Source organism: Acipenser ruthenus, chromosome 3, assembly GCF_902713425.1.
Source record: "Acipenser ruthenus chromosome 3, fAciRut3.2 maternal haplotype, whole genome shotgun sequence".
Lineage (NCBI taxonomy): Eukaryota > Metazoa > Chordata > Actinopteri > Acipenseriformes > Acipenseridae > Acipenser > Acipenser ruthenus.
The window spans coordinates 56,034,188-56,050,756 of NC_081191.1; the positions used below are offsets into that span (position 1 = coordinate 56,034,188).

The following is a 16,569-nucleotide window of genomic DNA, read 5'->3' on the forward strand; positions in this document are numbered from 1 at the left end:
CATAATGGATCGTTTGGGCTGAGCCCCATTAACCAAATGGTCCATAATGCCTGGAAATGCCTGATGTGGAGGGTCTTATTGGTTTTTTATATATGTATATATGTATGTACGTACATATGTGTGTATGTATGAGTATATAATTGTGATCACTTCACAATTCTAAACCTGATTTATTTTTTTTTGTTTTAGTTCAGGCAGTGGTTGAAAGAAGAATACAAGCAGAACCCTTTTAAAGATGATGAAGAAGTTCAGATTCTTTTATCCAAAAGCAGCAAGACTAACAGTGTGGAAGTCAACGTCGCAGGGATGGTGAATACCTGACCGCATCATGACTGCTGCACAGCAGGATCTAAAGCTTTGTAAGACCTTTTACCAGTTGTCCATAAAGTCTTTTGTGTGGCAGTGCCCCTGTGGAATAAATGAAAAAATAGCTCCAAGATCAGAAATCTAAATCTGGTGGATTTTTTTTTCCCCATTAGTAACAATTTATCAAATGACCTGTGATTTGCAGGTTTCAAACTTTACCCTGGTGTCATTTGAAAATTCAAGATCCTCCCTGGGTTTGTCGTGTAAATAATGCGGAATTTATGGCATAAAATATGTCCTGTGCCATGCTTGTTTGTTTTTTAGAGCAATCATTTGAAGATATTTTACGCAAATTATTTACCCATTTCCTTGTTTCACTGGAGCTTTTTGCTACACGCAAGGTATTATTGGCAACTGCAAAATCCTGAGCAGGCTTTTGACACAATCTATGGAGTGCCTATTTGCATGGTATTTTATTTTGTTATACTGCAGGTGACATCTTTTGTGTTGCATCTTCCTTGAATGGAAAAGTGGGGTTTCTGGGGTATTGTCATTAATTCTGCACAACTTTACGTGTTATTTTTGTACAGCTACCTCCAGACACGATTGTCTGTGTTATATATATATATATATATATATATATATATATATATATATATATATATATATATATATAGATATATATATATAGATATTATATATGGACTGGAGAGGGCTATAGTAGAAAATGATTTACCCGAAGGAAGACTATTGCAACTGACAGGGCTATAATGCCCGAAGCCGCTTACCCTGGAGGTAACAATAGTCTTCCTGAGGGGCATTTAATTTTCCACTATGGCTGAGTCTGCAGTACATATTTAATATATGAATCAGTCAAGAAAATAAGTGAGGCAAGGTTGGATAGATACAACTTTATATATTTTGTTTAAATATAGCTGATACACAGCATAAGTAAATAAATAAATAACAGAAAATGTTTTTGAAGTTCATTCCGTATAGTTAGCAAAGTTTTTCTCTGTCTGGTTTGCTGACGGCTGCATAATCCAGTTTCTATCCCGCCCGTCATACGTTTTTGTCGAGTTGAATTTGTTTGAATTTCAGAAAGTCAAAAAACAGTGACATTTTAATTACCATTTTAGTGTTTGGAGCATCTTTCTTTTGTAATTTTTTAATTCATTTTCTGTTAACTCACAGAATCGGTGTAGAGCCATTTTGTGTGGAGAGTGCAGGGGAGAAAGGTGTTCCTTTGAAAAGGGGCGGGACTGACAGTGAACCAATCACATGACAGGCCAAGACTATGTTTGGGAAATAGTTCAATCACAGGCCACCATTTCCAACCACTGATCCATTTCCAACCACTGATTCATATATATATATATATATATATATATATATATATATATATATATATATATATATATATATATATATATATATATATATATCTGTGCAAAAGTCTTAGACATTTGCATATTTTCCACGCCATCTACAGAACGTCATATCACATAACATTTTTTTTCTGGATGCTAATCAATGTAAGATAAAGATTGCTAAATGACAAGCTAGGTTTCTTCTCACCCAAACTAAACTGTATTAATAACAGTCAAAGTTGTTATAATAGTGGAAAACACTAGTGGAGGCTTTTAGTACATTTTTGATGCTCATTACATCGATATATATTGTACCTCCTGAACGTGTCTTGACTTTTGCACAGCAGTGTGTGTGTGTGATATACACCAGATTCTGCCGAGTCAATGCCCGTGTCTGAACTAGCGCCCCACCCCCACTTTTAGCTGAATGTCAGTTTTTCACCGTTTCTAATAACCATGCGCAAAAATATAGTTTTTAAAAATAACCATGCGCAAATAATGCCTGAGATTTCAAATCTCGCCCTTCAAGTGAGTAGAACAAGCTGTGCAGTACAGTAGTTTCTCTGTGCATTGATTGAATACATTGTAAGCACTTTTTGTTTTGGATCCGACAATACAGACTCTGAGTCCGATTGATTACGCTTTCCTGTTAAGCTACAACCCTTTTTTTTTTTTTACACTAGACTTCAGCTTTAAATGTTAATATGTGTTTTATGAACATTTAAAATAACATTACAGTGGACTTACGCAGCACCCTTTTTTCAGGCCAACCGTTAACTTTGTGTTTCACCATTTAATAAATGTTATCAGCATTTCTTGTGTGCTGTGCCTTGTGAATTAAAAAATGTAATAATTCTAAACATAATCTATCTATGTTAAAAATATTACAGTAATATTGCTTGTTATTTCATCCCTGTCTTGAGTCAACACCCCTCCCCCACTTTTGCCTTGTCAACTCCACGCCCCTGGGGCATTGACTCAGCAGAATCCAGTATGTGTGTGTGTGTATATATATATATATATATATATATATATATATATATATATATATATATATATATATATATACTGATGCACAAAAGAAATGCAACATATTAAACCTAGAAATGCAACAAATTAAACATAGATATCAAACAAAATCACAGAAAATGTGCACAAAAATACAGATCAAAGAATTATAAGTTTTCAGTATGAAATGTGATACACTGTCAAAATGAAAACATTACAAAGTTAGTAGCGGGTATGACCTCCCTGAGCATAAAAACAATCCTGGTTGATGCATAGACTTGATCAGCCTCTGGATAGACTGCTGTGGGATGTTCCGCCACTCTTCCTGTGCAGCTGCAGCCAGCTGGTGAAGGTTGGCTGGTCGTGGTCGTCTCCTGTGGATGGCACTGGCGATTTGGTCCCACAGATGTTCTATTGGACTCAGGTCAGGGGAAAAAGCTGGCCGCAACAAGACCTCGACATTGTTTTCTTGATCGTTTCTTTTGTGCGTATATATATATATTTATATATATACATATATATATATATATATATATATATATATATAGTTTATTCTTTGGTATATAAAGTCAGGTTTAAAATCTGACTTGATATAAAGAATAAATTAATAAGATTGTTTTTTATTGCTTTACATGTAAAGTTTTTAATTTGTTACGTGAAATAAATTCAATATTTAATCTTCTTTTTAATGTGAGCAGTATTACATTTGCCATACTCCAGGTCCAGATTGTGTGTGTTTTATGCTATTTAATGGAAACATTATATAAAACACTGTTTATAAAAAAAAGATGAGTTGCTATTTACTACATGAAGCTCTCTATGAAATTAGGTATTTGTAATGGACATCCCTAAACATTTCTTACAGCGAGTAATGATGTGTGCATTGAGTGGCAGGCTCACAGACCAAGTACTTCAGCGGTGGCCCAGGCCATCAACGACAGGCTTGGGAGATGTTGGCACACTAATGCAGGGAGGCTTCCTGTGCCATGGTCTGCCAGTGCCCCACCTGCTTTATTGCTAAATACATTATTTCAGAACCCATGACTTTCACCTTTTGAGATCAAGCATTTATTCACAATTTATTACAAAGTCAAGTTTGGTGGTCTGTTGACAGGCAAGGGTTTTGAAAAGCAGCGTTGTGGCTGGATGGTGTCACGACCCAAGCTGTTACCAGCAGGAATTATTTATTTTATTTTATTTATTGCATTTATATAGTGCTTTTCATACAAACGTATTCCAGAGCACTGTACAGTACATAGCTGAAAAAAAGAACAAACCACAATACATTTGTATAGCATGTCACACATACAACTGCCACAATCAGACCATTTAATTATATGGCTATATATCTCAAGTGGTAAAAAGATACTTTAGTAACTTCCCTAATATGAGTCTCAAATGAGAGATCAGGATCAAAGATGACCCCCAAACTCATAATTTCTAGTTTAAATTATGATGAGAGACTGCAAGGTTCAAGCTCATGTAATCCCACATTTCCTTTTATTTGATTGATGTCTGTATCTATGTATGTAGCTATTAACACCCAGGCAGAAGAAATTCCCAGCTTTAGGGACAAATATAACTGGGTGTCATCAGCACAGCAATGAAAGTTCACTCCGTGTCCGTGGATAATGTCAAGCATGGTAATTATATATGCTAATGGTAGCATATATAATGAAAACAAGAAGGGACCTAGAATGGAGCATTGTGGAACACCACAGACAACTGCCGATAATGCTGGATTTAACTCCCCAATAGAGACAAACTGAAACCTATCAGACAGATAAGATTTGAACCAGGATAGGACAATGCCAGACAGTCCTACTGTGGTTTCAAAACAATTCAGAAGGATGGAATGGCATATCAATAGATGATGGCCCAGCTGAAGGAAAAAATTTAATTCAAATATCAAAGTCAGCAAGTTCATATTTTGACAGCTGTCCCAATGTCTTGGTCTATACGGAGGGCTGCTGCTGAGTGTGATACTACCTACCACATGTCCAGGCTCAAATTGCTCAAATGGTAAAACTATTCAACAAGAGGGAAGAAGTTAGTCGACTCATGGCCGGAAAGAAAGATTTTGTTTCTTTTTACAATAAAAAGTCGGGAAAGAGGGAACACCATTACAGCATCCTGACATTAAGATTGGCTTCTCCAAATTTGCAGAGCTGAAACCAAAGGGCAGGCAGTAGCGGTACACATGTTGGGGTAGATTTTCAACGGTGACTAAATTTTAGTCAAACGTCCAAAGTTACACGTCTTCTTAGACGACTACATTTTTGTCAAGATTTTCAAAAATGACTTGGATGAATGATGTTCATCAACGTCTAAGTTTACTATTCTCTAAGTTTACTAACTTCTCTCATAGGTTAGCATCGGAGTTAGACGTCAAGAGAAGGGAGTGATTTTCAAATATTTAGACATTAGTCAGTTAGCCGTCTGTAAATTACTTTGCATATTACAATGTATGCAGATCAACGGGAAGTGATGCGTTTCGTCTAGGTTTTAGATGTTGCAACTCAAAGTGCAGTGGCTGCCTCTCCCGCTGCAGAAGGAAACGGAGCTGACAGACCCACTACAGTCGAAATAAAAGCGTCAGATGAGAAAGGTGAATGCTCTGCTCAAAAGTTAGCCAGATGCAGCCTCAGAAAAACAAAATAAATATGGAATTAGTTTTTTCATTTAGTAATGACTCTCTTAATTAAGATGACTTTGTTTTGATATTAGATAAATATCTCATCTTTTCATTTATGATACTCTCCATGTATTTAAAGACCTTGCATTGGAACACTGTTGAATTTTTAAAGTACAGTATTTTTTTCCCATGCAAAAGGGACAGAGAAAAAAAATTGTGTTATAGTGCAACTTAATTTGAGTGAAAACTTTTTGGTATGCTGTACCCCGTAGCAATTCATAAATACTGCTTGATAATTTACTTAAAACCTTTTGAATGTCTGTTATTGCTCAGACTTTACTTGAGGACTTTTTTGTGCTTATTGATCACATTAGCAACATGGTACTGTTCTGATTTTTACATCTTTATTTCCTGTAATAAAAACATGAATGTAATTTTGGGAAAACTCCAAAAACGAATGTGATGAAGTGTTGAGAAAAACACAGAAAATGCGAATTTGGGGGACATAAATTAACGTATAATCCCTTATGACAAGGATTCAATAGTGTCAGATTTAGTTAATTGGGACATACTATAGTAAATAGTATACAACATTACAGAACAAAGTAGTACAAACAGAAATACTATACAAATACTATAGGGCACTATAGAAATCCTATAGGATCTTATAGTAATACTATAGATTTTTTTCATAAGGGATGAACTATATACACACAAACCTAATTCTTTTTCATCAATCAATACATCGATATTTGTTTAAGATAAATGTGAATAATGTTCACATACATTACAACCATTAAAACACACCTGTCTGCCTCTCATTCCCCTCTCAGCTTTCCACTGTGTTCTTGCAAGTGACAGCAGCAGGCACCTTTTTGTAGATGTGCTCTAACTTTAGATGCCTAAATGGCTGTTTAGACATAGTCTAAATGTTTGAAAATCACATGTAAATATGGTAATGAGCTAAAACCCAACTAGATGCCGATAAACGGGGCAGGGCGTCTAAAGACATGAACGTGGGAATTTAGACGCTTTAGAAAATCGCTCTTACACTAGACCCCCGTCCAAACGTCTAAAAAGCTGAGTTACACCCGTCTAAAGTCCTTAGTCGCCTTTCTACTCAGTTGTGTGTGTCTGCACAACATACCAGAATGTAAAGCTGATGTTCATTTGTTCTAAGCTTATTCTAAGAGTACTAGTACAGAAGTGCTGTTGATTCACTATCAGCATTGCTTATCTTATCTCATGTGTTGCTTACCTAACATTGATTGCCACTTAGAAAAGTGTGAAAACTGGGGGCTCCCGAGTGGCGCATCCAGTAAAAGCACTTGTGTAGAGTGCAGGATGCGCCCTATAGTTTGGACGTCGCGAGTTCGAGTCAAGGCTATTCCTTTGCCGACCAAGGACGGGAGCTCCCAGGGGGCGGCGCTCAATTGGCCGAGCATCTCCCAGGGGAGGGAGGTTTAGGTCGGCCAGGGTGTCCTCGGCTCACCGCGCACCAGTGACCCCTGTAGTCTGGCCGAGCACCTGTGGGCTTGCCTTTAAGCTGCCTGAGAGCTGCGTTGTCCTCCGACGCTGTAGCTCTTGGGTGGCTGCATGGTGAGTCCGCAGTGTGAAAAAAAGTGGTCGGCTGACGGCACACGCTTCGGAGGACAGTATGTGTTCGTCTTCGCCCTCCTGAGTCGGCGCAGGGGTGGTAGCGGTGAGCTGAGCATAATAAAATAATTGGCTATTCCAAATTGGGAGAAAATAATAAAAATAATTGGCAACGACTAAATCTTTAAAAAAAAAAAAAAAGTGTGAAAACATGTGAAAAAAAAGTGTTTATCACTTGAAGATTTCAAGAGTCATTTACAAGTGCTCTTTCAACATAGCCTGGTGGACGCAATGGAGTATTGGAAGTGAACTACAACTGACAGATTCACCGTTCAGACAATCAATGAACCTGTTGATCAGTTCATAGAGACTTTCATAAGCCATCTCCAACGTCTTCGTCAACATGATGTCATCGCAAAAATGCAGACTGCATAAAATTAATTCCTAGTTGTTGGTGATTTTGCAGAGCAAAATCACCAACAACTAGGAATTATCTGTGGTAAAAAATCTGTGGTAGCGTCACATGACATTATTGTTTACTTTTTGTTTGTGTTTATTAATTACATCCTGTGTGCCTGTAGCGGTGTAACAACGTCAATCTCTCTACCTCAGTCTCTTGTGTGTTCTCCCCGGCCGTCTGAGGCAAGTATACCAGGACACTACCACATGTGTAAATAGTTAATTTTGGTAATTTTTATTTTTTGTTTGCTTTGTATTTCTACTCCGTATTATGATATACAGTACTTTGTACAGTTACAGTTTCTATTAGTAAATTGTTACGTTGGTTAATTCAGTTTGCTGTAGCTGAAAAACGTTTGGAAAAAATACAAATGTAATTCCATAACTGTAAAAAGTAACGTAAATGCTTTGAACTTAATGTACTGTAGAGTGTTTTGAGCGTGAGAGTGTTTTGAAAGTACGTAGTGTGTTGTTTTGAACATAGATGTAGAGTGTTATGAACATGAGCTGAGTGTTTTTAAAGAGTGTTTTGAACTTACACAAAAAATACTCCCCAGAGTGTTTTGAGTGTACTACACCTGCATATATTGCCTGTGCATGCACTGATGCAGGCGCGGGTGAGAGGCAGAGCTGGAGAGCAAGTATGGAGGAAGAACTAATGACGAAGAAAATGATGAAAAATATTTAAGCGGCGCTCAAAAACATGATGTGTCGATCTCCTGTCTTTTACAATGGTTCCACAAATGGGGGCCCACAAATCTGTTTGGTGCCAGGCCAACAAAAGCTTAATCCGGTACTCCAACAGTGGCGATGCTGGCAGCGCCACAGTGCACTTCGTCAGGGGTGGCCCGGCGGTTGGCCCAAAGCGTCTGGAGCCAGCGGACGCTCCTCCCCCTCTGGCACTGGAGACGGCAACAGCTCCTTCCCCTATGGCCCTACAAACAACAACAGCTCCTTCCCCTTTGGCCCTAGAGATGGGAACAGCTCCTATCCCTTTTGCACAGGAGACAGCAATCGCTCATCCTTTGCTTGCCTCTGATAGCGGCCACCTCTTTCCTTCCTCCCCTTTCGGGTAGGTAGGTCCTCATTCTTGGGCATTTGAGCAGGTAGCTCCTCCTGATCTTGGAGGGGGCAGCACTGCACCAATTGCCCAAACTCCTTGCAGGCGAGGCACCAAACTTGGTCCTCAAGGCAGGCGAGGAGGGCGTCCAACTCACCACCTCATGGGGCGTAGGAGGCAGAGGCCCCTGTCTCATGCTGTTGGATAGGCGGCTGGGGTTGGACCTTCCAGTGGAGCCATTCCTCGGCTGACTCCACCTCGTCTCTGTGGTATGCCTCCATAAAATGCACATGTCTCAAGAGGTGCCCAAACTGAGGTGCCAACAAAAGCTCCATACCACGGAGCCCCTTCTTCCTCCAACTGCCGCTGCGGGTCGTGCCAGTCTTATTTTTTATTTTTATATTTTTTATTTTTAAGCTGCAGTCCTGCTCAGAGTATCTAGGGGCGCTATCCCACTTCTAAAGCTAACGGTGGCAGGATAACATCACTGCAGAGGCCGTTACTGGCAGGAATTAGCGACAGAAGTTGAATTAGAGACAGAAGTTGCAGTTTAAAGCGCTAAGCCACATTTATCAAACAAAAAGACACAAAGAAAAAGGGCCAAAACAAAATGTTTACACCAAACAATACAATATAGGCTGGGCATTCAACCTTCACTATAACATTCACTAACTTATACACACTGATCAAAAACACTCACCTAACTCTCTTCACCAAACAAAGGATTTTCTCCCCTTATAAACATGTAGCCATTCTCCAATTATCACCCAATTACCTAATTGGAGAATGGCCACACCTGTGATTGTTGGCAGGGACAGATTTAACCCCATCCCTGCCAACCTTACATTCCACCACACACAGCAGCAGGGCCCTGCCACAAGCATAGACATACATACTTGAGAGACTGCATTTTTCTTTTTATACAAAGTAGTTTAGTATTACAGTAATCTTACAGTGTTTAGACTCTTGCTAGTTTAAGCAAGTGCTCAGTTTTGCTTAAGCTGAACGAACAAGTTATTTCTTATCGGTATGGATCTATTAGAAATTATTATGGTGTTTATTTAATAGATCCCTTCACGGAACTTTGGTTACAAAAACTACAACTATTTAATTGATGATATTGTATAAAAAAAGCCTTAATAACAGGTATCCTTGTCTCCTGCCTTATGAATACCCTTTTCCATCCAGGTCCCCCAACCTAAGCTTTTGCCATGCATCTGAGAGCGTAGGGTATTACATAGGCTCTGGTCATTGGGGAGCATTTGAAGATGAGTGCAATCCTGTTCAGATATGGAATGGCAAACAAGCTGTGCTCAACTGTCTAACACCAAAGCAAAAAGGAAATCCAAACTTGTTTCCCTTAGCGAAGAAAAAAAAAGCAGTGCTTTTGAAAGATAAACACATGATTTCTCTGTTCTCTGCTCTTAATATTAATTTACCACTAAAATACCACCATAGTTACTCCTTTGGGCACAAAAATGTTGAAAATACGATTTTATATTTCTATATTATTCTGCCATATAGTTGTCAGTCATTTGATATGATAGCAATAAAGTGTTATTTATATCGTTCCCTGAGCTAAGTATCTATTTACTTCGCAGTCATTTATTCAGCCCTGGCCCTATACTTCACCTCTTTAACCCATTGCACTGTAACGGTCATGTTTGGTTTGGTTTGGTTTTCAAAAATATAGTTTTCTTCTGTTTTTAAAATAGTGACATCTGTTCTTCTGCTGGTAAAAAGTATATCAGCACATATATTGTAAAGCACAATTTCACCTGTTAAACTGAATTCTCAGCTTCATGAATCAGTAACATCTGCAAGTTCAGGATTCTATTAACCTTGGTCAAGTATGCAAATCAAACAGCAAAGGGTTAATTGTCCCCTCATACACAAATTTACAGTTTCTGGGAATTTATCTGTTATATTTGTGCTTATGTACATTTTTTCAGCAGGTGTCTGTGGGCTTTGAATACATTAAGTAGCTTCAAAATGTAAGACTTACAGTATACATTTAAGAAAAAATGTATGACTCTTAATGATTCTACCATACATTGCAGTTAATTATGCTGCACCCTGCCAATATGCAATTAGGTCCATCAAAAGCAATAACCATTGATAATATAAATAGCTTCTTTTCAACCTTGTAAGAAATAAGACCCTGGCCTCTTGACATATCCAGTACATTTCCCAGGTTCTACCACTCCAGGCTTGATTATACTAAACAAAATGTTCTTGTATTTGTAAGCTCACATTCTTAGCTGTTTTAATTGGTCAGTTTTCTTGTTACTTTGTTTTCAACTTATACAGTTATTCAGAAGTCACCCATAAAGGATCCACTGTTAGTACCACTGTCTTAACCAACAGCATGTGAACAGTCTGTAGTCTCCCGAGTGTCCATGGCAACACAGACAATTTTGCTGTGATATATTGTCTTTTAATTGCTCCATGATTTACATTGCAAGATTTATATACAGTACATCTGCAGCACCAGACTCAAAATGGTCAGTTTAGATATACTATACAGCTAAATGCAGTGTGTATAGAAACATGGAAAATGATGAGAAAAGCAATATGATTAAAACAATGACAATTTTCAGAATTGTTTAGAAGGAACTTTAAAGCTGGTGTACATAAAGATTACATAACTTCACTCAATGCTGTAAACCATGATGTATTTCTTCTTTATTGATTTAGTTCAGTATAATAAGAATGTACAGTTACTATTATGTACTATTTATAAATGGCTATTGCTTATTCCTTTGTGGTATTCATATGGATTATCCTGTAAGAAAGATTAAGGGGTACGTGTACTAAAGTGCTGTGCCTGTCGCAAACCAGTTGCAAACGAGTCGGAAGTGTTGGGTGAAATGTACTAAACAAGCGCGATGCTATTTGCGACTTTTTAGGGAATGCTTTGTGGCAGCAGTTTCACTTTGTGGTTCAAGCTTAGATGAATATGTATTTATAGGCGTTACTGCATAAATTCGCAAAGAGGGGGCAGAGAGAAAATGAGGGTTCTCACATATAATGAGATGTACAAAAGCTCCCGGCAATTGCATCAATTTGTTAAGAACTTTTGAACGCATGTTTTAAACAGTCACAATTTTTGCTGGCAATTTCCCAGTCTGCTTTTTTTCGTATGTTGCCAGTTGTGCTCAATTCATTTTTGAGGCGAACACCCAAGTACCTAATTTTCACGAAATGCACATGCCTTGAAAACACATTTCTATGACATTTCTGGTTTCCCCAATGTGTTTGCAGCAATAGACTGCACACATGTGCCGCTAACCCCTCCAGCTCATTCTGAGCATCTGTATAGCACCATGATCTATTTTGTGTCAATTGTCTAGGCTACTAAGCAGAGTTGCAATGACTCGAGTCACAATTTTTAGTGACTTGACTCGACTCGAGTCCTTGCCCAAAAGTCTCCACTCGACTGGAGTCATAGTCTTTATGATAAAATACATTACACGGTCAGTTTTGTTTTCAATAACCACACCCTTCTTCTGATGCATACAAGCCCTGCCTCTTTATGAGTGAGAGGAACACGTGACAGCATAGAGACAGAGAGAAGAGCGTCAGCAGCATGGAAGGTAAATCAAGAGTACCTGCATTCGTCGAGTTCGCAAGAACTATGGAATAGACGGAGAGAAATAAGCAGCCTGCATCCTGCCAGCACTGAGAAACATATGTTCTCTTAGTACATACGTCAAAATGTTTACTTTGCGAAGAGTCGCAACGAAAATGCAAATTGTGGTATGTTTGCACTGCGACTGGCCCATCTTAGTACACCTTTCCCTAAGTATCTTTTTCAAACCATACAACCCAATTCAACAAGCACAGCCTCACAGTACAGTATATGCAAGTCCCCCCTTGTGTGCTGTGCAGTGGCCTGAAACCTAGTCTCCTGAAACCAAGTTCTATGTCACAAAGTGGCTTTGTGTTCCCTCAGCTTTATATGTGTATAGATGTCATCATGAACATATTACAAAATTCTAAGGGTAAAAGACAACATCAACACATCAGAAATCTTGAATTTGATCTTATTGTACTTTCATAACTGCTCTTATCTGTATTATAATATTCTGTAATGTGATATTTTGTAACAATTGTAAGTCACCCTGGATAAAGGTGTCTGCTAAGAAATAAATAACAATAATAATAATAATGAAGCCGAGGTATGATTAAAATGAAAACAGTAAACTAGGGACATAGATCCCGCTACTTAGTTTAATTGTATGGCATACCATGACCATTTTTTTCATCTACTGTAGTGTGGTAAAAAGTAAAATGTAATCAAACATTGAGGGAGAAATATAATTTCAAATGAGGCTACTTTTCAGAGTTTGTATGGCGTAAACATGCTGATAACCAGGGAAGGTACAGTAATCTATTGGCTCTCCACAAATCTGGACCAAAAGCCCATCACATATTTTTTATACAAGGTTGCTTTATTTTTTAGGATGTAAATCAATAAGAAGTAATTCAATAAGGCACAGATAAGTATCATTCCTATTAATAAGCATGGAAGTTATCAGGAATGTACAGGAACTTTCTTGGAAGGAATTAGTAAATTCTATTTATATACACATAAAGTTACATCGCTGCACCTTTTTAATGATATCAGACATTTAACAGTAAAGTAAATTATGACCTATGATTCTTGTAGCTACCCAGGGTTATGCAAAAAATAAAATTGAAGTTAAATTAATGAGTCTCATTGTGTGGGCGAGGGAAATTCTAGGTGTATTCTATCAGCAAAATGTGATTTACCCCCCTCATGCATCATTGGGTTTGCATCGCTGTGTCTACCAGAGAACTTAGTGTTCTAAAATAAAGTTTTGATGTTTGATGTTAAGCTTATCTTAACAGTGCCCTTCCTGTTAAAGTGTTAAACAAGAGTAGCCATGCATAAAGATAATACAAAAAAACATGTGTGTCAGAGTGTACGAATAAAATCACACTATTACCATGTCAGCTGCCAACAGACTTTGCAGCTGCCTGTTTGTTTTAACTTTGCAGTAACTGTCACATAAAATGTTGTACTGTATTTATTAACTAAGGTTTGTTTTATTCACATGCAGTTCCTCCTCATTTGATGGTGAAATAACAAGTTGGTCTAATCTTTTATTTGGTTACATAGGATAACAAAGCACAGAAGGTATTGTGCAGGTAAGTCAGCCTAAAATACATTTCAATAAAAGGTCTGGACTTCTTGCTAATTAGCTTTCTTAATGTGTTGTGTGACTTGTGCAATAAAATAAGAGTAACTATAGCATTCATTTAAACCTCCTCTTGTAAAAAATAAAATAAAATAAAAAAAAAATCTTTTCAACAACATTTTAAGGTTATTTTTTTCAATCAAATTAATTCTGACATTGTCTGTACGGGCAAACCTGCTGATATCTACTGCACCATTACTGGTCATTATATACAGGTGGCCTCTTCTGTATATCTAGAGCAGTAAGTACACAGTACACACCAGGTACATCTGTTCTCTATAGGCAGTTGGTCCTGCAATTAGATCAGCCAAACAAACTGATGAAGAAATCTATTCTTGTATTCTATGACAAGAATCCCACAATCATGTTCTGGTCACTAGACATTGGAAACTTTTGCATTCAATGTTTTTGGAATAGCTTTACAAAGCAACTTCATAAGTGCAGTTTAATCTTTTTGTCATTGCATTGAAAGCTTAATTATATGCTACCAAATTTCAAAGTTTTTGCTACTTTGTACAATTAAAGTTGTTCACCTGTAATTTTCCTTACTTTTTGCATTTGTTTCAAAATAATGCTCATACAGGTCCAACAATTTAAATTAGTGGAGTAAGATGAGGTTGTAGAACAGTACAGCCTATAAAAAGGAAGGTTAAAATATCAGTTGAATTTAGTTGTATGTGCAACAATTTTGGTACAAACCATTTGTCCTCAGTATGTAACCATTGCCTAATGGGTATTTACCTCCCAAAGACCCGAAACCTGAATAAGATATAACAAAGCTCAGCCGAGCCTGTGACGCAGTCATGCCTGCCCCGAGGGTATAAAAGACATAGATCTCAGCGCCATTTTTTCCTTTCAAGAACTGACCTGACAGGAGAGCCTATTCAAATAAGTACTTGTTTTTACCCAAATTATATGTGATATTAAACATAATTGCTGTATTGGTTTACTAATTACGTGTATTTGTGCACTACAGCCTGTTGTTTGTTACGTCCCGCTGTGGCCTTGTGCCCCGCGTGAAGCCGGCGGCTTGAGTTGCTCCTTCCCAGGGATCAAGCAACGTAAGAAGCCTGACTTTGTGCTCTCCCCCCAGACTGCATAGCTCTGGCTGGAGTTATTTTATTCTTGTTTTGGCTAAGAACAAAATTATGAGACAGTTTGTATAATTAAAGTAATTGTTATTACTGTATTTTGTTGAGAAAAATATCTGTTTATACAGAGACTACTCGCAGGCCTGTCTGCAGCGTGTGCTTCGGCACACGTGTAGTGACGGCAGATGCTGAGCTCAGCAGCACAGCACAGGACAAAAGGGTGCTCTGGTTGTGATTGCTTGCAATCTGTACCACAGCATCTTAATGCCGTTTTAGTGACAGCTTTTGCATCACAATTACGAAGGCTGTTAGTTCATTCTAACAGCAGGCTTCCCTCAGTCTCATGTGAGTACTGACTGAGTGGTTTTTCCAGTAGCTTGCAGAGGTGGGCATCCCTGTATAGTGCTACGCGTGGTAATTGCAAACCGGTGGACCCGTACCGAGATCACCAACCCGCTCCGTTCCCAACCCGGTACCATACAGAAACGGGACCGAGGTTACCGCACCAGTACCACACTAGTACCAACCGGGTGCTACAGTCACTGAACAGGTACCAAACTGACCCGGTACCTACCTGGTTCCGACCCAGTACTAAAGTCACCGAACCGTCCTGGTTCTGACTGCTAGCGTACTGTAACAACCCAGTGCTACAGTCACCGAACCAGTATTGAACCGACCTGGTGCCTTACATCCCGGTCCGATACCAAGCCGTTTTTTTTTCGGATCTTGAACAGCCCATTGCTGTCTTTAAGCAGACTCAGGCAGCACCTGTGCATTGTTACTGTACACTACATTGCTACTTGCATAATACCTGGGTTTTATCCCTGCGACACATGCAAGGCCCAGTATGCCTGTTGAGGACAAGCATGGCAAATGCTCTTCCTGTCTGGGGACAGAGCATGCAAAGGAGAAACTGGTGAACCACAGTTTCTGTGAGTTTTGTGTACATTTCTCAAAGTGCACGCTGGAGAAACATCTCTCCCGCAGCTCTACTGAGTGCTCTGCATCCTTCACATAGTGCTCTTCCTCATCACCCTCTGGTAGAAAGGTGGCTGCATCCTCACCCCATGGCTGTATGCCAAGGAAGACTGGACAACGCACCTGGGACAGTAGCCCATGCAGGAAGCCATATTCACGGTCTTCCTCACCCTCTGCTGTCTCTCCTTCTCTTCCCCCGAGGAAGAAGAAGAAGAGTCATCATTCCAAGCAATCGGCAGACTCGGAGCAGATGGAGATGCTCACAGAGTTACTGCTTGAACGTTCGGCGTTGCCTGCCCCGTCTGTCCCCTTGGGGTCTCAGAGGGCTACGAGCGCAGATTGGCAGCAGGATGAAGTGCTCTCCCTCGCCATCTCCAGGGAGCCATCTGGAGTATTGGCATCAGTGCATGACAGACATCTGGGTGCTTACTACCATTCAGATCGGCAACTACTGCAGTTCAAGCACGGTCCCCCTCCCTTTTCGGGGTGTAACTGTAACATCAGTTATAGACCCACAGGACACCACGGTGGTGTCTCAGGAGGTAGCAGTTCTGCTGCAAAACAGGCTATTTGCATGATAGACCCCCTTCAATTGGAGGAAGGGTTCTACTCCAGGTACTTCCTAGTGCCCAAGTGGGATGGTGGCCTTAGACTGATCCTTGACCTCAGACAGGTCAACCTGTATCTGAGCCGAAGGAGGTTCAAAATGTTGACAATGTAACAGCTGTTGCAGTCAATCAGGCCAGATGACGCCTATTTCCACATTCCCATAAAACCAGCACACAGGAAGTACCTGCAGTTCGCCTTTTGGGAAACAGCATACGAGTTCCAGGTCTTGCCA

The 16,569-nt window shown here is 39.2% G+C and overlaps 1 protein-coding gene across 1 annotated transcript in view; it reads left to right on the forward strand.

Moving 5' to 3' along the window:
- dusp22b (dual specificity phosphatase 22b) overlaps positions 1-917 on the forward strand; it is a 64,521-nt gene extending 63,604 nt beyond the window's left edge. Inside the window, exon 7 of the mRNA XM_034059241.3 lies at positions 190-917. Coding sequence (XP_033915132.1) covers positions 190-321 — 132 coding nt within the window. The 3' untranslated portion in view covers positions 322-917. The remainder of the gene's footprint in view (positions 1-189) is intronic.
- Positions 918-16,569: the final 15,652 nt, after the last annotated feature.